The 22,805-nt window shown below is 47.6% G+C and overlaps 1 protein-coding gene across 4 annotated transcripts in view; it reads right to left on the bottom strand.

The window, feature by feature from the left end:
• Positions 1-248: 248 nt before the first annotated feature.
• Positions 249-22,805, bottom strand: part of KLF12 (KLF transcription factor 12) — a 519,184-nt gene continuing 496,627 nt past the window's right edge. For all 4 annotated transcript variants that reach the window (XM_075562976.1, XM_075562978.1, XM_075562975.1 and 1 more), the window contains one exon: positions 249-10,033. In XM_075562976.1, the coding sequence (XP_075419091.1) occupies positions 9,852-10,033 (182 nt within the window). In that variant the 3' untranslated portion in view covers positions 249-9,851. The remainder of the gene's footprint in view (positions 10,034-22,805) is intronic.

Genomic DNA, 22,805 nt, shown 5'->3' with positions numbered 1-22,805 from the left:
CAGAGCAGTAGCAAAATTATAGTTAGGAAGTAGCAAAGAAAATAATTTTATGGTTGGGGGTCTGTATGAAAGGGTGGCTGCATTAGGAAGGCTGAGAACCACTGTGCTAGAGGCATCATGCTACATGTACAATGATGCTTGAAGTAGATGCTCCAAGAATCATGGTGCTGGCAAATGATACTGAAAGTGCACGGACTGCCTTCGTTAATAATGAGGGAGCTCGATTCCATACAAAATGCTTTATTGAACCTTCATGCCTTCATTCAGGTAATTATACAAATGCATACAGGTAAAGGGTTAAACTCTATTTCGGTTCACAGCTCAATTCATAGGAAAGTTGAATACAGAAAAGCGATGCACCAACAGAATGTCTGAGACGCCATTAAAAACGATAACACTTGTTCATTTAAGTCTCTGAGCATAGACTGGAATTACCCACCCCTGGGGGAAATCTCAGGAGGAGGGGCTCCTTTGACATTATCATAGGGCAAAAAAAAAATAGGAGGGGAAAAAAATCACCATTTTACAGTAAAAGGGGGGAAAAGCCTCTGAGTATATTTACAATACATACACTATACATAAATACAAGAACAACACTTACATAATAGTAATCAACTTATAACAGGGGTTGCCTAAACACTACCTTGTATATAAATGCAGAGGAAAACTATTGGGAAATTAGATCTTTAGATAAAGCCGAAGAAATAAAATGTATTTGCAATTAAAACTCGGAACCCAAACAAAATAAAGATCTAAGAAGTGAACACTTTGGCTCGCCAGGACCACCGGGGCCTTTTAGTGTCCCTCCTCAGATGCACGGGCCCTCCTGCCCACACTCTACCTCGCTGGGGCCACAGACACCAGAGTCTTCTCTAAAACGAACATCCATAAAGTGAATCCGACGCAGCAGATCGAATCGATGTTCAGAGGCATCCAGCCTAGAATACCTGTTTTGTAAACTAAAGGGTGTGTGTTTTAATTTTTATGTTTTACACAAAAGGATCTGTGACCTAGTAACCATGTATAAAGAGCAAAATGTCAAGGAAAACTGGAAGGGAGGGGGTGGGGGTGGAAATGCCTGCTGGATTTGGCCAAAGATGATATTTTTCTTGACTCTCCTGTTATGTTTTCAAATGCAACTGAGAGAATTAGTCAAAAGAGGATGACGTTTGAATTGACCCCCACACACCAAGAGCACCGTCTAGACTACACCTAATTAGAACTAAGTCATTTAAGTGGCAGGTGGTCTGTTCTCCTTGCACAACACACGGAGCTCTGGACAGACAGGACTTTGCTGGTTTTGCCCTCTTTTAAAATGAGCATGTTATGATACACATAATTGCATTATGATGCAGGGTGACTTAATACACAGATGATGTTTGCAAGCTCGTTTGGGAAGTAGCGCTCCCATCACCACAGAGTCGGGTTAGCCGCATGATGCAATGTGTCCCACATAGACATGAACACAACACAACAGCCGCTGTCCCATAGCAGGGGAGGGGGAGAGCGAGGGCTTTTAAAGTGTTTTTATTTCTCCTTCTTCTTCTTTTTTTTTAATGCGTCTTTAAATACTACAAATTGTGGGCCATTGGCTAGGAAAGAGCCTTCATTGTAGGCACCAGTGCCCCAGTTCAACCCTGCCCATCCATGTCATAAAGCCGGAGGACCAACACATGCAACTATTGTCTGGCTGTAATTACAACACTCTGCTGTGAAAGACAAAAGGAACGCCTAGAAAGACAAGTAGGGCAAACACCTTTTCTATAATGTGTGCTGTAACTCTGGAGAACGGAATTAGCAGAAAGGAAAGACACTGGTCTTTTCCTAAAACAACTTACTTTTTGATTGCTCGGGCAGACTGACTAGATTTGGACCCGTCTTCTATTTTCCTCTCCACCTTCATTTCTCAAAAAAACAAACAAACAAATCCCCACAAAACCCAAAACACAAAGCTCTGTGAGTGTCTAGATTCAACCTGCTTTGGAAAAAAGCAAGCTATCCTTCGCACAAGTCACAAAGGACCGCCTCTGAGGCCTGTCACTTCTGGAGATGCAATCCAGGAGGAAAAAGTACTGGTGTGACTCTTTCCACGATTCATCTCTCTTCAGCTCAAAGTTGTGGTTTTGTGGAGACATGATTGCTTGTGGAGCCCAATTAACCGAGTCCCAGTCTTCAGCAAGCTGTGCGCACAGAACCCTTGCTTTCAGCACCGGAGGGATTTGTTTATACAGGTTTTTATCTCTTCCCACCGCCAAGGAACAGGGAGGAAGATCATAATTCAGGAGCTTCGTTTTCAGAAACAGAAAAACTATGAGAAATGACATTCTCTTAATGTGTTCTGAGTCCATTAGTACGTCCATGAATCAATACTGTCAGACACCTTTTTCTCTATAGGAAGGGGGTGGCGGTGGGGATTCATTTCTCTGCTGGTGGACAGCTTCTTACATCAAGTTCAATTAAACTAACAACAATACTATGGAGGAATTATTTATGAGACTATTTAAAACATTCCAAGGTGGTGCTATTAAGCAAGGAGTCCGACAAAGGTCTCATCGGCTGTTTTATCTTTCCTACCAGGTTAACGTGCCTGTGATCGCCACCCCACCAACCACTGCGCTACAGGTCTGCCATGGATGACTCGCTCCATGGAGGTGAACTTTTCCAATCCGGATTGGTGGAAATGCTTTGACTGCGAGCCCCAAACAGGCAACACTGAGAAGGTCAATTCGGGCTAAAAGGCTACTATACTAGTAAAAGGCTACTGTACTAAGGCAACAGGAAGCGTTTGGATTCATGTTAGGGAACCCAGGTCAACCTTATAGGAGGAAAGTGACACGCCCAGGGAGACATCAGGTTGTTGCTATTTGTAAAATAATGATCCCCCCTTGCCCAGCTTTCCAAGAGAGTCCCTGTTTCTAATAGTCTGTAACCTCATCGAATCCCGTGGTGCATCAAGTTCCACTGTTTTACTTGGGGGGGGAGGAGGCTGACTGTGCATGGGCAGGTCCCCTAACAGAGCGACTCAGGCCTATGCAAAGTGGACTGCGGGGCACATGGGGCAAGCACGGTTCCAAGGGCGGGACACGGGCTACCTGCCCTTTACTCGTCTGCGCCCCTTTCTCCATCCATCCAATCTCAAACTGCCGTGCACGTGAGATGTTCAGTCTAAAGAGTGGCCGGCATGCTTTTTGGGGCGGAGCAAAGTGTTACATGAGGGATGGCTGCTGTTTCCAGGGTGTGATGGGTCTTTGACTTTCCACCTTGTTTGGACCTGGTCAGACAACATTCAGGAGGATGCCCAGGCAAAAGGCTTGGCTTCACTGAGAGCAAGCAACTCAGCAGCTTTCCTTTGACATTTCCGGGACCGTACTTTCCACCCGATGCCAGGCCCACGTCCTTGGAACAGGAAAAAGCAGGCGGCTTTCTGGGCACGTGCTCAGGTTCTGAAGAGCACGATCCATGGTGGTGGCCACCGTCTGTAGCTTGGGTGCTAATCACAGCAATAGAGCTTTCAATGTTTGGTTCTGAAAGAGTCTAATTTTTACTTAGAGCCTCAGCAGCGTGTTTGGATGACTTCATCATTGGAAATAGTAAGGTAGGAGAGTGTCTAGGGCTCATGGCTCTTCGCCTAATACCATCACGTTGTTTCTATTCTTGACTCACGAGCAGTGAACTAATTAGAGGAAAACACTGTGCACCTTTAGATGTCAATATGATCATTTTCAGAATCAGCTGCAAACTTTAGCTAAAGAACAAGCTAAGTCTCACGCACAGACCTGCGGGGCGGGGGGCGGATAATGATTTCAATGTGGTTCTTAGATAATCACAAGAATGGTAGGGAAGAAGACAAAGACAATATGTAATTTGTGCATTTGTTATCCGTAGGTAAAATAAAACCAGAGGGAAAAAATACCTCTGAGTCATGCTGTAAATAGTCAAGGGGGGGGGGGTTGTTTTGTCTCTCTCTCTCTTTTTGTTTTTACAACGGACAAAACTTTCTGAGACAGACATAAGTGCTTTATAATTGGGGGGGGCAAATCACAGTGTAGTTTTTCATCTAAAAACCATAATTGCCATATGCCATAGCATGCGCCGGCGAGAATGTTAATGGTCAGATTTACACTCTGCCAGTGATGGAAATGCTGCCAGGGGTGAATGTGCATGCACACCAAATTAGGTGGATTTCAAACCACACAAAGGGCTTTTTTTTTAAAGGGAAGGGTGTCAACGAACTTAATTTACTATGTGCATAAAAGTCCTAGAGACTATGCCTACCTGTGTTTGCGATCGTGTGTGTTTTCCAAGGGTGGGGGGAAAATCCCATCTGATGAAGAGCAATTGCTGTGTAAATGAATAGAAGTTCTCATCGGTCATAATGCTTATTGACAGGTACTTGCACCTTTACATTCATTTCTGAAAAAGGGCTTCCGTTTATTCCTGTGGCCAGTGGAGGTTCATTTAACTCGTGGCCATGGTCACAGCACTTAATCTTGCCAACATGCAACGATGCCTAAACATATTCACTCTGAAATATAAACACCTGTGCGTTACGGGTTTTTTGTCTTGTTTTCCTGAACAAGAACCACTCTGTTAAGGGAGAAAGATAACTGTGGAAAAGGGCACAAGAAAAATCCGATGCAGCTATTTTCCCCTTTTGAGGCAAAGACATTTTGAATTTGCAATCAATTGTCTGCCACTTACTGTGTCTTAGGCCATTCCTGTTAAATTGACATAAGTGGCCACTCCGTTCTGAAGACGAGGACGTTGCTCGGACAACGTGGAACCACTGTGTTCCTGTGGCAACTGGGCTAATTGTGTGGAAGAGACACAAGGCATATCTGAACAATTTTTTTCTTTTTATTTTTATTGTGATGAAAACTAGAAGTTCTTTCCCCCAACATACTTCATCAAACTATTTACAACCTCTGTAAAATTTGTGAGTTTGAAAATATTTTTTTCTTCTACCATCACATTACGAATACAGGAAAATAACTTCAATCTATTTTTTTAAGATGCAGTATTCTCCTAGCTCATTTTCTTAAGAAAATCTGGATTTCTATTTGCAATTGTTCAGCATTTAGCATACTTAAAGTACCAATGGGCGTGGCTTGCGAAATAGACATTGCTCTACAATGAAACTGTGAAAATATAGTATTTTCCGTTTTATGTACATTTCTTAACTACAAAATGCAGGCAGAGTCATATACAGCATAATAAGCGGATTCCCTAACAAGGTAAACAACTTACATTCTAGATAGCATGGGTTATTACAAATGTTCCTTTTAAAAAATTCCTTGTTGAAACTGAAGTGTGCATAGCCAACAACTGCCTGTACAGATGTGTATACACACGTGTAAGGGTGTGTGTGTGGGAGGGGGACTGTATAGGTGAGTGGGTGGCAGTAGGGAGTGAACAGAAATATCATATGGAAGACATGGCTTAGTGAACCCCTTTTCTGAAACCAGTAAATCAAATTGTGAAAGACGTTCTTATGGGATGCACGATCTCGGAGAAATGAACGATCAGATCAATGGCATTGCAACTGAATACAATTTCCCTGCTAACCTACAGGCATTAGTAAGGGGCAAAAATCTGAGACTGGATTACAGATTATGACTATTAAGGCTTCCTGGACCTATGATGATTCAAAAAAAACAGTCTATCACTACAGTCCTGACACACAGACTGTACCTCTCCACAAAACACAGGGGCCGGTCTGCTTCACACTGTCCATCTTGATTCTGTCGCTCCATACTGGAAATGGTAAGACACCTTGAGCCAACACAGCACAGGCTACCTTTCTGAGCAGTCACAACAAAGGCGTGGCCAAACACTTGTCCGCCTCACTTCACCAGGTCGATATGATTGCCTTTGGCGAGTATAAATACAGTCCAAGATAAGCAATACTGCATGTTAATCCACACACAGCCAGTCTAATGATGGCTAAAATACAAATGATCGAGTGAAGTTAAAGGGGAAAAATGTATAAAATCCCCAAACACGGTCTTTGCATAAACTATTCCAAGGTTCGACCAAATAACAGCCTTGTAATCATCTAGACCTGGCATTTGCCACGTGCCCTGCTATCCCGCTGCCAACCGCACTCCTTGCCCTTGAGTCGATGGTGACTCTTGGTCCTGTAGGGCAGGGCAGAACAGCCCCTGTGTTTCTGAGACTGACTCTTACTGGGTGTAGAAAGCCCCTTCCTCTTTGCCCCGATTTGCTGCTGGTGGTTTTGAACTTAGGATCTAGTGGTTAGCAGCCAGACCCTTAACCACAACGCTACCAGAGCACACTGGCATTTGTAAACACAGTTTCTGAGTGATTTCCTCAGACAATGGTCTTGCTATTTCCCGCTTATGCTTGCAAGTGAATAGAGAGAGTCCATCGGAGGAAAGGAACAGTGGATATGTGACAATTTAACCACGCTGGAAACCGAGTGTCCTTCCATGTTTGCCCATAAATGACTGACAGGAGGCGGCTACAGGGAGCTGGGAGAAGGAACCCCTGACAACTTTAGATGAGAATATGTGAAGGGACCTGGTCACACCTCCGTCAGAACCTCCTAACTTGTCCTTGAAATCTTTCGAGCTCCCCTGAAATCAACCTCTACAATGCCAAGAGAGCATGTGTGTCTACCACGGCTTCTGAAAGGGCGGCAGCGATGTGCACATGTGCTTGGAAACATACAGCTAAACCCCAGCTGCAAACCCGAACATCATCAGACATCTAGCCAAAGAGTGAGGGGACACTTTGCCGATGCCTTTGGGACACCCGCCTCCCCCACCCCCCGCTTTCTTCCCGTTGTTCGTTGTGTGCTGTGCCGTCAGGAACCTCAGATGAACTGGGGCCTTTCCCATGCTGAACGGCGTCCCCACCGGAAACAAACCAAATCCCCTTTCCTACTGTATCAAATTGTGTCCACTTCCACGGGGAACCACCCGGAGCAAGCTCCCGCAGGGCCTGATTTCCACCTCTGCTCCAGCAGCCTCTGGCTCACTGGGGCCAGCCTCCCTCTGGAGAAGCACTGGTACCTTGAGAGGGAGAAACGGTGGAATGCTGACAGGCTCTCTCATTTAACTACTTACCGTTTCAGTCTGTTTTCTACTTTCAGAGGCTAAGAACAAGAGCTCATTTCCTTGAATCTTCCCTAGGTCGGTAGAGAGATCATTTCGTTTTGTGCTGAATTTAAATCAAGCTGTTCGTAACTGCAGGGGCTCCCACTGCCTGGCAGTGCTATGAAATCTAATGACCGTTTCTACCTGTGACACTCCTAAGGTCTCTCTCTGCAGAGAATGGACTGGTCCTTCCGGTGCGCACACAAACAGGCTTACAGCGACTCCACGCTGTACCTGAGTGATTCATCTACTTCCTGCCAACGAGGTTCTTGGATTAGCTCAGAGTTCATGGCTGCACTGGCCATGAACTCTTGAGGACCTTTGCCCCTGACCAGTCCCCAACATTGTCATGCATCAAGAAGCCTTTTTGCTACTTTGAATGGTCAAAATGTGAAGGATTTGCATACAGTACATATTAAATAAGTTGGTAAAAAAAATAAACACAACCCGCACCCACACCCCCAGTGTTTGGTGGTTCATGGGATGATGTAACGGGAGGAGCCGCCTAGCAATGGCAATCCCAGGCCTGGTTGGAAGGAAATTGCCAATGGACTATTTTTGTTTTTCATACCTGGCAGAAAATGTAGCAAGCACAATCTCGGCAGACAGAGTTTGACCTGGACAAGCATGGTTCCTGTGCTTACACGTCCATCAAAGTTCCTCTGGAATACCACCCTTGTGCGGAGAGCACGCTGTCTTCCGCTGCCACACAAAAGGACCTGCATTAGGGAGCGAGAGCCCGCAGGAGGCTGACTGTTACTCGCCGTGATGTCACCGTGTTCGCAATGGTTGAGAGCTCAGAGCGAGTGCTATTGCGAGGTTAATTTGTGCAATCCCGCCCCCGCCCCCCCATCAAGTGTTGGCCATTAAGATATATTGCGAAGGCCTCTGTTGAAGACCTTTTCTACCTAAGCTATAAAAATTCCTTAACAGCAACAAGAACCACAAAACCTCCGCAAACCCCTTAGCCGGGTGGGGGGCAGGGGGACACAAAATAGAACAAAACCAAACCCAGCTTTTAGAGGGGGCAATATATTTATATATATGATTTTTTTTTCCTGAAAGAATGCTTGTTGGTAATGTATTGCTTTGCTCACTGGATACTTTTAGTTGCAAACAAGGCTCATCGTTTGCGGGGTCGCTGGGACGGGAGTTGCCCTTTTCCTGAATGCGGGATCAGTCGGTGACATCCCCAGGATGTCAAGGAACTGTTCATTGGGTCCTCAGCCGGGTGAGGAACCGAATTCTGTACAGGAGGCCGCGTGGAGATCTCCCTGCGCTTGGCTCTCGGAGAAGGGAATCTAGCACCAAGTCAGTCCTCCGTCAAGGAGTATTCCCCTTCTGCTGACTGAGTTCCCAAGGAGAACCGACCCATTCCCCCAAGAGTTAGTTCCCTGCCCTGCCTCCCTTACCGTTCCAGTCACCAAAGAAGTGTTTTTAAACCAGCAGAGGGGGAGCAGAATCTTTAATTGTGGTTCTCAACCAAGCGAGACAACAGACAGCAGCAAGATTACCTCGGTGCTGCAAATGGAACCAAGACCTGGGACCCTGCCCGGTGTTTCTTACAATCCCTTCAGTAAGTACGACAACTGGTAACGTGAGTCCTCGGGGCGGTGACTGCAGCAGAGCCCTTTCATTCGGTATTGCTGTTCGCCTCAAGAGGCGCATTCTTTCCATCTCTGCTTTGTCTGACTTTTCGTGTTCACGGACTTTGCCTGGGCAGCCCCACCTCTTACCTTGGTGCCAGTGTGTCTAAGGAAGTTTTTATTCCTGCCCCGCACCCCCTGGGTTCCTTGTAACCAAATACGAGGGGCTGGGAAAGATGATGTCTAGGTGACAGAACACTGCAATTTGATGTAGGGCAGTAGTTTTTTTTCCTTCTTTTTTATTGACAGGCTCTTCCTACTCAACTATGGAGCACCCCTGTGCCAGTGCAAGCCGGGGGCGGCAGCCGTGGGGCCTACACTTGCGCTGCCATGCCGCTGCCCCTCCACTTACACACACGAACAACGACAACACAAGGAGAAAAGAAACAGAAGTACAAACCCCAAACGACAACAACGAACAAATGCAAGGCTCAATGTTGGTGTCCCTCAGGGCATGGCGTGATGACAAGTGGCGGGTGAAGCCTAATTGCCGTCACCCCTCCTGCAAAGGGCGTGCCTGGGGGCCCCCTCTTTGCAGGTCAGGGGACCTCTCCAACAGCGTCCTCCTTCCTATGCTCCTGCTGCTCGCTCAGAACCCACTGGATGTGTGTGCTCTATCTCACTGGGACAGGAACTCAAATGGGGCTCTTGGCTGCTGTTTTGTTTTGTAAACTGAGGGGAGGTGGATGGAGGGAGGGGGGAAGGAGGAACCCCAATTTAAAAGGTCGTGCGCTAGCCATCACCGGGTGGTAGTGGACCTCTCAGGTATCAAGAATAAAACGTCTGAAAATGTACACGCTACAAACACCTTTGCATGGCCCAGTGAGTCCTCCAACGGGCAATGCCTGTCTCCCGAGCCAAGTAGCTGCTCATCTTCCGTCGGCGCGAAGATGTTACTCAGACCAAAAGGTGGAAGTGTTACTTCTTTTAGGGTTTTTTGTTTTGTTTTTTGCCTGCTCTGGTTTCAGACATCGTGGGCGGGTGAGGCCCTTGGTGTTAACACTGTGGAGGGGATCCAGCCCTGCTGCATCGGGTGCCACTAAGAGAGAGGTCCAGTGCTTACGCTCCGCTGGACCCATAGCGTTCCTCACACCAGCATATGCCTCCGTCGGTGAAGCGCCAAGTGGTCAGACCGGGAAAAGCTTCGGTCGCAGTCCGCGCACTTGAATGGCTTCACCCCCGTGTGTTTGCGGTAATGCCTGGTCAGTTCATCCGAACGCGCAAACTTCCAGGTGCAGCCTTCCCAGGTGCATTTGTAGGGCTTCTCTCCTGGAAGACACAAAGGACACGGCTTTGGCGCTCTGTCACTAACGCCCCCCAGCTGAGCCAGCACCCCATCCTCGGTGGGAGGGGTCCTCTGAGGCCGGGTTCTCTCTGGTGATCCTGTGATGGGAAACCTGACCGCCCATGGAGTCAGGACTGGAGCCAGAATGGAGGCGGTTGGGGAGGATGCCATAGCGTGCCCTTGAGGTGACCTCTGACAAGGGAGTGAACACTTGCATTCTCACTGTCTGGGTTAAAGCCACTTAGTAGGTGAACATCCAACAGGCAGAGATTGAAGCAAGATGCGGCATTCTAGTTACCGTCTGTGAAGCTCCCAGGTGCAGTTCTGCCCTGTCCTACATCCGGTCCCTCTGATGGGGTGGATCAACTTGGATGTCAATCATTTACCATTGGTGAACTAAAAAGGGACTTTACCTCCAAGACGCTAGTCAAGAGAGAATTGTAATGGCTAATTAATCATGTTTTGCTTCTTCCCTGCCCCCCCCAACATTCACCCCAGGAGGTCCTCCCACCCCATGTGCTGCACTTGGAGGATGAAAGGATACTTTAAGGCAAAAGCCATGCATCAGTTACCAAAGATTCACACAAAAGTACTCTCCATCCCCGGAAGTTGACGGTTAAGTCCATTTGAACTCATTTGCCTGTCCACTGAGAAAGAATCCTGGGTATCTCAATAGTGGGAAATTTATATCCATCCCCCTCCACTGACTTAAGAGTTAGAGGTGAACCCTGAAAAAAAATCATCAAATCAATGGAGTCCCGGAACTCACGGTAGAAAGCAGGCTGAAGAAGTATGTAATCTGACCAGGCCCCTCACTGGATTTGTAAGGACAGTAGAATACGCAAAGGCTTTGCTGGGAAAGACATACTATCCGGCGACCAAATGAGCTCCCAGAGGGGACGGGACAATAGCTGACCCAGGTGAGCCGTTTTCTTGGCTTTTGCTCAGAATGGAAGTCCTGTCCTCGCGCAACCCCACAAGAACTGCTTTCTCCTCTGCCCCTTCCACCCAGCAGCCAACGCTGTGCTTTCTGGGGACTGGATCATGTCACAGGGATTCTTGCACCAAGGGCCCAAGATAGGGAATGGAGCTGTGCGTGGATCCCGAGAGAGAGAGAGCTGCAAAGTGGGCATCCTTCACCTCACTTCACAGATGAGAAAACTGAGGCTCCATGAGTGAAAAACAACAACCCCCCCAACCAACTAGCCCAAGACTAGAAAAAAAGTACAATAGGCTGTAAAATGGCAAGTTTTACTAAGCTACCATGGAATGGATTGGGCTTTCTCCAAACAAGCTTCAGTTTCTGTGGAGTTTCCATATTGGGTATTCCATATTTCTATTACATCGCTTATCAAAAAGGACCATAAAGATGTGTTTCGCTTTCTTCCCTACGTGTTTCTGGACAACTGGAAAGTTGGGACATGTCACCCCTCGCTCCAGTATTCTGGGAGCTGAGACTCGGCATCAGCGAGTGCTGCAGGGAACAGGACTCTCTGGGGCACATGCACGTACACGGACAGGGTCACAGATAACCACTGACTCGCTGCCCTGTAGTCAATGCTGACTCACAGTGAGCAGTCCCCTTCCCCCCTGGGGGGTGTCTTCTGAGACTGGACAGTTTACAGGAGGAGAAAGGCCAGAGTAGCCCCTGTGGAGCTGCTGGTGGTTTGGAATGGCCCACCAGGCAGCCTGCAGGCCCATGAGTCAGCCAATGCATCAGCAGAAAGCCAGGGAGCCCCGTCCATCGGACGTCCTCGTCACTCTGCTGAATTGGACCCGAGCGTTTTCCTTTGTTCACTCAGCTGGTTGAGGTGTGTGAGTCAAAAAGTATTGCTACTGCTAATAATCCAGAGCACCAGAAAGATGATGATGCTCTGACAGGGGGGGCAGTGATGAGCGAACAGCTCTTTAAAGATGTTTAGACTTTTAAGCATGTTCAATAACTGCACGATGTGTGAATTATGTGTCAATGAAACTGTTCATGTTAAACTCCACCATCCAATGCGACACATTTCCAGACACTTATCTCCAGGTCCCTTTAGGTCACGTGCTTCTCAGGTCCTGGAAATTGAAACCAAAAAGGAAAACAAACACAGAGGCCCAAACACAGAGGCCCATATTGCTACTAGGATTCCCAGATTATACACACACGAGCTCATTCCCAACAAAATGTGTCGCCAGGTCTTTGTAATCAGTGGGTGGCTGCAGACCAGTTTTTTCAGAAATCCCCTTGTCTTGCTGCTCATACACATACGGTACCTTCATAAAAAGGATTTTGTGTGTGTGGGGGTTCACCATGGGGGGAGGGTGGGGGTTGTTTAAGGTCAGGGGCTAATAGAAAATATTTTTGAATAAAAGTCCAGTGGGAAGTTTCCCAAGTCATCCAAGCTTTGCATCAGGTTTGTGGAACAGTTGCCCCACAGAGTACAGGAGTGTTCACCGCCTCACGCATGTTCGAGAAGTCAGGCAGACCTCAGAAGAAACCAAGGCAGCGAGGCCAGCTCAGGACGTTACGCTGACTGCTTTGCAGAGAGTCAAAGCAGATGGCCTGATAGGTTTTCTTGAAGGGCACAGGGCAACCAAAGGGGTTGACTAGGAGCAGGTTTTAAGAAAACGAAAAACTGCACCGGCCTAATCAAAGGGCCACGGGAGTTGTGTGGACTCATTGGGCTTCCCCTTCATGACAACACAGCCCTTTGTTGGGAGTACAAGAGTTTACAGGGGAACCTTAACCCCCCGCCCCCCCCCCTCCAGCCCCTGATCTTGCCCCTTCCGACTTCTTTTTGTTCCTCACACTCAAGGAACATTAAAAGGACCCACGACGTGAGACCGCGAAGCTGCCGTTTGGACACGGGGTCACTCAACGATGGTGGAGTTCTTAAGGAGCCACAAAGACGGGGCTCTGCCCGCAGCACGCCTCGGCTGAGAACAGCTTCACATCCGCAGAGTTTCCAATAAAGGCTCCTCTGGTTGTGTAACGCCGCTTACCTGCCCTCACCGTCTGCGGGCCCTTTCAGAACCGGTCACCCATTCGGAGGTATGGGACGCTGAGGCGATCTAGACCCAGCGATGCATCGACTGTGGCTCATTCCAAGTCCTGGGCAGCTCTGACAGGCTCTATTCAAATCAGAGCATGCTGACCAGACTGACCCCAAGCATTCACTTCTGACTCATTTTGGATGTTCTACGGTGACAAAAAACCTGCACTTGGGGGTATACTACTGATGAGAGTTGAACAGAAAATTTTTTTTAAAAATCAGCAAAACCATTAATCTAGAAAAAAAGGGAAAAGATTGGAGGTGTTAGGTAGAATGAGATTGAGGGCAACTGTTAGCATGCCTTTATGTGTGAACCTGACATGTCTTTGAAATTCACACCATTAGCCTGGGCCGTAATACACGGGGCGCACAATTCTTCATCTCTTCAAAACCATCTACCGTTGGTGCACTCAGCCTCACTTGTTGGGTGTTTATCACAGACAGGCACCTCCTACTCCTTTCCGCTGTTACCATGGAGCCAGCTGGAGAGGGAGCAAGACTTCTGAAGCACGGAAAGGATGCTCCTGAGTGGGGAGTGGGGAGAAGATGCGTGTCTCTTTTGGGAGACGGGGTCATACGATTGGCAGGCCTCCTCGGCTCGGATTAGAAAGCCTGTTATCCTGATTTTGCCATTTCTTTCTTTCTTAATAATTAAAAAGCTTATTTACTTAGGAGCACTTAGAATATCAACACAAGTCTTAATTTTTTTTAATACGGCTTTCAGTTAACAGAACAATTGTTTGGTATTGGCTACATCAAGGACAGCCGAAGACAAAACAAAAACAAAAAATAAAAATCACCATCTCTGGATATATCGCGCTTGTGCGCCGCACCAACAAAAGACTGCTTTGAATTCCCACGCCGTCTTAAAGGCTTGAAGGTAAACATGCAGACAAGCAACCAAGCCCACATGGAAGAGGCACACCAGCCTGTGCGACCACGAGGTGCCGATGGAATCAGGTATCAGGCATCAAGGAACAAGAAATCATATCGCTATGAATGAGGGGGAGAACAGATTGGGGACCCAAGACCCATCGGTAGGCAACTGGACATCCCTTTACAGAAGGGTCACAGGGAGGAGACCAGCCAGTCAGGGTGCAGTGTAGCAATGAGGAAACATACAACTTTCCTCTGGTTCTTAAATGCCCCCCCCCACACATACTATCATGATCCCAATTCTACCTTATAAATCCAGCTAGATCAGATATGTACACAGGTACAGATAGAAACTGGAAACACAGGGAATCCAGGATTTCAGGACCTGTGGGGAGAGTGGCAATGCCGGGAGGATGGAGGGAAGGGAGGGTGGAAAGGGGGAAGTGATTACAAAGATCTACATATAACCTCCTCCCTTGGGGACGGACAACAGAAAAGTGGGTGAAGGGAGATGTTGGACAGTGTAAGACATGACAAAATAATAATAATTTATAAATTATCAAGAGCTGATGAGGGAGGGAGGGAGGAACATGGAGCGAGAGGGGAAATGAGTGATTCCAAGGGCTCAAGTAGAAAGAAAATATTTTGAGAAGGATGATGGCAACAAATGTACAAATGTGCTTGACACATGGCTGTATGTATGGATTGTGATGAGTTGTACAAGCCCCCAATAAAATGATTAAAAAAATTTTTTTCCATGCCAATTTACGATCCTTGGCGGTGTCGTGGGTGACAAGTTGAGCTGCTAACTGCAAGATCAGCAGTTCAAAGCCACCAGCTTGCATGTTTGGAATCACTTCTAGGATGGATCTCCTAAGTGGGGGTGAGGGGGTGGGCTTGGGGAAGCAACACCTGGTAGCGAGGATTTGGATGAGCTCCCAATGGGTCAGAAGACCTTCTAGCATCGTTTGAAAAGCACTTTCTTTCTATTTGAACCCTCGGTGTCAGCTCCTCATTTCCTGTAATAGTTTCCAAAATGTTTTTTTTTCTACCCCACCTTCCCTTCACCACAAGGTCTACGGTTCAAAACCCGCAGTCGCTCCTCGGGAGAAAGACAGGGCTTTCTACAGTCTTGGAAACTCGCAGGGGGAGTTCTACCCAGTCCTCTGGGGTTGGTATGAGTCAGAATTGACACAGTGGCAGCGAGACTGGTCTTGGTTTACGCGCGGACGCCACCGTCAGACCATCTCTGGTTCTTCAGCTCCCTTCCAGATCTCAGGAAATAGTGAAGTTATAGAAAATGGCATGGCATATTTCTTTATCAACTAGTCAGGTCACTTTTTGAGATATTAAGTTGTTAATGTATAAGAAAAACAACACCCTCCCAGGACAGTATCAGCATGGGTAATGGCTGAACAGCATACTGCACCTGGGGATGCATTTGATTAGCTTCCAGGCCTCAGGGTCCAACGAGAAAAGGGTCTATGTCTCACGGCAGATCCTGGTCATTCCTAACTGGTGACATTTATTTTTAAAAATCTGGCCATTTTCAGCACAGTCTGTACTCCTCCAATTCTGTAAAAGAAAACCCTGGGCCCACCTATGAAACTCCGAAAAAGGATAGCAAAATGAAGATCCAGAGCGTGGATTTATTTATTTTTAAGGTGAAATGGTCCACTACAGATTAAAGAGACAGCATGAAAGAAAAGAAGGTTTATTTTTTAATCTAAAATATTATTTCTAACCCTGTTTTGAGGTTCATGTTAAGTGCAACTTTAAGTAGACACACACACACACCCCACACACACACTTGCTGTTGTCAGTTCCCAATGACTAGATTCATTCTTACAGCAACCCTGTGTGTGAGGCACTGTGTGGCTGAAAACGCTATTTAAGGCTATGTTTCCTCCCCCTCTTCCTGAAGCTGTCCGTAAACTGATCTAGCATGAGAACAATTGTCTCTCACTTCTGGTGGAAGAAGAATATTCACAGTCACTGTCTGTATTCCCAAGGAGACCTGGTGGCACTATGGGTTAGGCATTGGGCTGCTAACCTCCAGGTTGACGGTTCAAACCCAGCAGATGCCTCGTGGGTGAAAGATGAAGCTGTCTGTTCTCGTAAGGCTCCGAAGTCTCCAAAACCCTAAGGAACAGTTCTACTCTGTCCTATCGCGTTGCCAGGAGTTGGAATCGGCTCGGCAGCAGGGGTTTGGTTTATAAGCATTGCCATGGTATTCACCAAGCAGAGAGAATATTAAAGTCTAATGAAACTGCCATGTGTTGAATGGATTTCCAAAACCCAGCAAACAAAAATAACTTTTTGTGGAACCTCCCCTTTCAGTAACAGAAATGCAGAAAGTGATTGTGTGCCGGGACAAAAGGCAGGTGCCATTAGATTATGATGACAGGTGAGCTAGACCCGGAAGAAGAATGCGCAGCTTCAAAGAGCCGGTGTTCAACAAAGCACCCACGTCCTCATCGGCAACTCCCGGATGAACTCACGCATCGGAAAGAGAGCCCCTGGGCAGCCGGACACAGGCATGTTCTCAAGTTCAGAAGTGCATTTCTGAAACAGGTCCCTGTTTCACTGCGATAAAGTGACCGGGCCTCAGACACTGACAAATGAGCTTCATTACATTCAAGGCTCAACCTACTGGCTGCGACAGCCTGCTTTCCCTGGAGGAAAGGCATTTGCATGAGGATAAAAACAGAATCAAGATCTCTATCTTGTCTTTGGTGTCTATTACATTAGGTCACGAAAGTTCACGGAAATTTTCTATCTGGAAGGAAATTAGATGAGGAAACGGAAACCTGGAGATGACGAAAAAGCTAAGATTTCAAGGCTCATGGCCGGCCGACTCAGACCAGGTGGCCTTCCCTATTCGCAGTGTTCGGTTAGCGGAAAACACCGATGGAATCAGGCCGAAGGACTGTCGATGCACAGACGCAGTCCTAGTTTGCAATCAGGTCTTAAGCTGGAGGGTAAAGCTCCCTGAAGCACAGCTGCTTCAGCTGTAAACTGGGAATAATTGCTCCCCCTGCACCATTGTCGAAAAGCTTAGACACCCCACATGCCACTCCTCTGGCCGATGATGGGTGCTCGGAAAAGGCGAGCGACTTTTACAGTTACGCGCTTGAAGATTCTTGAATACAGAGGAACTGGTGCATTTGAATTGTAGTGCTGTGTGAAGAACACGGAAAGGACCATGGACTGCTGGAAAGACAAACCAATCTGTCTGGAAGAAGTAAGATCAGAGCGCTCCTGAGAGGCAAGGATGGCAAGACTTTGTCTTCCATACTTTGGACAGGTGGTCAGGAGAGACCAGACCCTGGAGATGATCTTCAAGGAGAAGGGCTGACAACTGGGTCACTATGAGTCAGGACCAACTCCATGGCAGTGCGCTGCTGTTGAATTCAGAGAGGTGACCCTTATTCACTTGGGTGAAGGGGAAGTCAATAAAACAAAAAATACCCCAAACCTGTTATTCCAAGTCGAGCGTGCCAATCTATGTTACAATAGGCTTAATCCATGTGGTTGTCAATTCAAACAAATGATCAGTATGCTCTGCTCTCTCCACTGAACTGGCTGGGCCACATTAATGCTCTCTTTCATTATGTGTAAACAAGGGCAATCCCATCTGTTCCAACTTCCTCGGGGGATTCTATAGTCGATATGTTTGACGCAAATAATACTCACAGAGCATAGAGCACTCGGTTGGTTCATGGATGTTAACTCATGTGACTTTTACAACTTCCTTAGAAAATGTTTCAAAAGCTACCCCCACTTCCACCCCCTCGCCCAGATGCATGCAGTCAGTAAGTGGTACATGTGGGATTTGAACCTTGGTTAGTGTAACAGCAAAGGTCATGGTCTTAACGATAGGTTCTCATACTTATTTTCTCTACCACCCCCCCCCCACCTTTCAGGGGGAAAAATCCACTCATCCCCTCACCCCACCCAGGGAAATAAAAAATTTTGGCATTATAGCACATAATCTAGGATAAAGTGCAGGTATCTGATTTTGTACCCCCCTGGATCATTCCAGCACCCCCTTCCCCAAGGGGCAGTGCTACCCATGTTGGGAGATCAATAATGATTGATCTCAATCATTATTATGCTTCTCAACACTTTAAATTACTGCATGAATAAACCAGGATATCTACTGAGAACTGCACAAGCTGACTGAGCATGTGAAATAAATTATGGATTACAGAGTATGTTAATACAGAGGCTGGTTACACATTGAGCAACTGCAAGGTCCACAGTTCAAAATCACCAGCCTAGCTGAGGGAGAAAGATGAGGCTTTTCTGTTCCATAAAGAGTTACAGTCTTGGAAACCCACTGGGGCAGTTCTATCCTATCCTATAGAGTTGGGGAGTAAGCATCAAGTAAGTGAGAATCTCGCTCACCCAGAAATCAACTAGAACTGGACTAAAATATCCTAATTCATAAAAATGTATTTTACTGACTGTCCACGCTCAAGGTGTGTCCGGTGGCTCTTCTGAATTATTTCTATAACATGGCATCATTTCCAAAACCTGTGTTCCTGGTTAATTTTCCTCGGTTACTTTTGAAGACACCCTTTCCTTTACCTGCAGGCTTTAAAGTTTACCAAGATTTTGACTAATGTTTTCTCACCTGCACGTGTTCCCCTGACGCTCATGGTTTCCCCCACAACGTATAAAGAAAGACCCCCAAGCGCCTACTTAATCTTTCTCCTCGGCACCAGAGAGGGAGGTGCAGGGCCTGCCCCTGTACAATTCCCAAAGGGATTTGAACCTTATCCATCACCTGCTGCCATTGTCAACATGCTCCCCACTCATGCCTCCAAACCAAACTCAAGGCCACCATGCCTGTGTTGTTGCTAGGTGCCGGCCAGTTTCTTCTGACCCACAGCGACCCTACGCACAACAGAACGAACCCCTGTGACCTGCTCCCAATTGTCCCTATGCTTGAGCCCACTGGTGCAGCGAGGGCGTCACTCCATGTCATTCATCGAGCTCCTTCCCCTCCACTTTGCCAAACACGACGGCCTTCTCCAGGGACTGGTGTCTCTCCTACCAATGTGGTCCAAGTAGGTGAAACGAAGTTTTTGCCATCCTTGCCTCAAAGGACTACTCTAATCTTGCTTCTTCCAAGACAGTGATTTGTGTTTCTGGCTGTCCATGGCATTTTCCAGAATCTTCTCCAGCCCACAATTCAAATGTATCGAGTCATCTTTGGTCTTCCTTAATCACTTTCACATGCATGTGAGGTCACGGGAAGTGCCATGACTTGAGTCAGGTGTTCCCAGAGTCACATCTTTGCTTTTCAACCCTCTACAGTGGTCTTGTGCAGATCTGCCTAATGCAACTTACTTTTTGATCTTGAATGCTGCTTCCATGGGCGTTGATTGTGGATCCAAACAGGACAAAATCCTCGACTTCAACCTTCTCTCTTTATCATGACGGTACCTGTTGGTCCAGTGGTGAGGATCTGGGTCTTCTTTACAACGAGTTGTAATCCATACCTGTCACCAGGTCCAGCTGGAGAGATTTCTTGGACGCTCTCCTATCTGCTATTTTCCATTTGCCCTGTCCTGATCATTCTGGGAATAAGAGTGTCCCGCCTTCCAGGTCGCTATCCAGGACCCTGTCCAGTTTATCCTCACAATGTTGGCCTGCTTTTCTTTTCAGATTCTTGCCACTTTTTTGCAAGGACGAATCAATCTCTAATGGTCTAATATCTCTGTCGTAGTACGCTCCCCCTTCCAAGTTATACTTCACGCTGCAGTTAGAGGCGCACTTACTGACAGTCTGATTCTGCCCATCCTTGGACTAACGCCTTTCAGTGGGTTCCGGCTTCTTGTAGGACAGTAGTGAACCCTTTAGCTCAGTACATGGGGCCTGGGTGATCGGGTCTCCAGTGATTTCAGCTCCATCTCTTGCTTGTCCATTTGAGACAGCCCTCTTCAGTCAGATGGGCATAGTGACCATTCCCTGTTAGCGCATGCCTCTGGATAGCTTGATAGTCCCCCTTCGTGGAATTCCTTTATACTTGTTTTCCTCCCATGAACTAATTCTCTGTTCTTTTAGATGGAGTACCAGCATCTCTTCCTTTGGGGTTCTTTCTTGGCAACCCTCGGGCAAAGCTCAGCATTTGGTGTTATAATACCTGGGAAGGCCTGTATCAAAACTTTCATTTCCCACCACTGCTGGTGAGTTGATTCTGATTCAGAGTGAGCCAATGGCACAGAGCAGAGCTGCCCTATCAGGTGTCTAACACTGTAATCTCTGCAGAAGCAGAATGCCACATTTTCGGCAGAGGGGCTGGTAGATTTGATCCACCAACCTCTGGTTAGCAGTCATATGCTTAACCAATGTGCCACCAGGGTTCTTGGAAATGGGATCGATTTCTTTTTAAAATAAATTAAGCAGGGTAAAACGTATGGTCTCATATTCAATCAGCTACGGACAGGAATGGGCACCTATGTTTAAAAACCAAAACTCAGCTTTTGCTGAGTTACCTCGAGCTCGCGGACACCCTTCTACCAGAGTAAAGCTGTGTCCCCTCAGGTCTTCAGAGGCTGAATTCTCAGAAGCCAATCGCCAGCCCTTTCTCTCACAGCACCTCTAGCTGGGCTCCACCCACCAGCAGAGCGAGTGCACCCTCTGCCCCACACAGGGATCCTCCACTCACATTCAGACGACTGGAAATCTCCAGTCTGAAGTGACTCTGAAAAGTGAAACTCTCAACTCCACACTCACTGCCTCAAGTCAATTCTGACTCCTGAGGGACCCCACAGGGCCGGGTAGAACTGCCCCTGGGGGTGTCCGAGCTTGCAACACGTAAAGGAAGTCGAGAGCCTCCTCTTTTCCTGCAGAAAGATGTGGTTCTGAACTGCGGATCTTGTGGGTAGCAGTCTTGTGCAGACCTCCTATGCCACCAGGGACCCCTAAACTCTCTATGGTGAGATAAAGCACTGCACCGGCAGTACCATGAGAGCCTCCTTGCAGAGCTTTGGGGAACCAATCTTGATCATTTTGGCAGGCCCGAAAAGGTGCTTGTTCATCGTTGGACTGCCCCGCAGAGTTCATGGCCTCTTTTGCTGCTGCACGCCTTCCCTGCCGTGCTTTGCATCCTGGGTATCTGTGGAGGTGGCTGGATCTTGAACTCCCTGCCGCCCTGCTCTCGAGCTCTCCGGGACCTGTGTGCAGAGGGAGTGCTCAAGAACGATTTGACTACTGATGCTTCGGGTTCCTGTCTTTGCGCGGACTCTCCAGTGAGGAAAAATGTTCCTAGACTGGGTGTGGGGATAAAGCCCAGTTTTGAAGAATGAAAAGTCTCAATAATAGATATGTTCAGATGATTTGCTATCTTACCACTTCAAAACTATTTTCCAAACTAATATTCAACCAGCAGGCATGGCTAGAGGGACACCCACAGGAATGCCGCCCTGCTGCACTGAGGGGGCTGGCAGGTGACTGCCAACCTTGTTAGAGATGAGGGGTGAGGTGAGATGACAGCCCAGGGCTCTGGAGAAATCAGTTTGAATCTCAGCCCCATTACTTTTCCACTACACAGCCCTGCCAGAGTGCCCTACCCTTACGACATATTCAGATGCATAATGAACACACGTGGGGCCGCACAGTGCCCGAGGCAGTTCAGGTGCTCAGTCGCCCAGCTCTCTCCTGGCTCAGATGGCCACTCCTGCTGCTAGGGCTCCTTTTTCACAGGCAGGTGAGCGAACCAGCAATCAGGCATTCCTTAAAGTCTGTCCCTCTCCTGCGCTCATGTCCAATCAGATGCCACGTTCCGTGGTGTCTACTGCTTCACTCTTCCTGATGCACTCTTCTCTTCAGTCCTCACGGTGTCGCTCTGGAGCCATGTACTACGTCAGCCACAGGAGACCCAGTGACACAGTGGTTAAGGGCTCAGCTGCTAATGAAAAGGCTTCTTTTGAACCAACAGCGGGAGAAAGAGCCCACAATCCTTTTCGCTAAAGATTAGACTTCATTGGCAGGCAGTCAATTCTGCTTCCGAGTTACACTATTGGTAGGGTTCCTGAGATGGTACATCTTTCTGGGGGCAGACAACCTCATCTTCCTCCCTTGCAGCAGCTCACGGCTTTGAACCACCAACCTTGTGGTTGTTAGCCCAACACTTAGCCTATAGCATGGACAGGTCCCCATGCTGTATGGATTAGACCCAAGAAATCCCCACGAGGTGACACCACTCTGTTCACTGAGAATTTTTAGAAGTTGGATCTGGCAGCCATCACTTGTTCATCACCACTACGGCCCCCACTGCAAGAGAAAGAGGAGACATCTCTACCTGCCGATGGGATGAGGCAGAGCCTTAACAGACCAGGAGTCGATCCTGGTAAATTGGAAAATAATTGGGAGTTTACCACCTCAAGGCAGAACTGATGCATTTGAATGCTGGTGCCCGTGAAGATTGTTGCATGTACCAGGAGACCCAACAAATCGATCTCGGAAGAATCAGAGTGGCATGCTCGTAGAAGCGAGGCTAGCGTCACTTCATCTCCAGTGTTCGGGACTTGTTATGGAGAGGAGGACTTCCTGGAGAAACACGCCCTGTCGGCTAAAGCAGAGGGTCCGTGAAGGGCAGGACACTCAGCGGGATGGACTGACAGAGTCCGTTGAACAAGGGGCTCCCACCTCAGACAGAACCGGGCGTCTCATGCAGGGACCAGTTGATGAGGACAGACGAACAGCAGCAGCGGACGGGCTGTCCCCGGGAAAGGGAAGCAGGTGTGAATGAGCTCTTAGGTCTTGAAAAGAGCCAAAGTCGTTGCCCCAGAAACCATTTGACTCAGAGCAACGCGATGGGATAGAGCAG

This window comes from Tenrec ecaudatus, chromosome 11 (assembly GCF_050624435.1).
Source record: "Tenrec ecaudatus isolate mTenEca1 chromosome 11, mTenEca1.hap1, whole genome shotgun sequence".
Taxonomy (NCBI): Eukaryota; Metazoa; Chordata; class Mammalia; order Afrosoricida; family Tenrecidae; genus Tenrec; species Tenrec ecaudatus.
The sequence above is the reverse complement of the archived record's forward strand: the minus strand, read 5'-3'. Positions and strand labels throughout refer to the sequence as shown.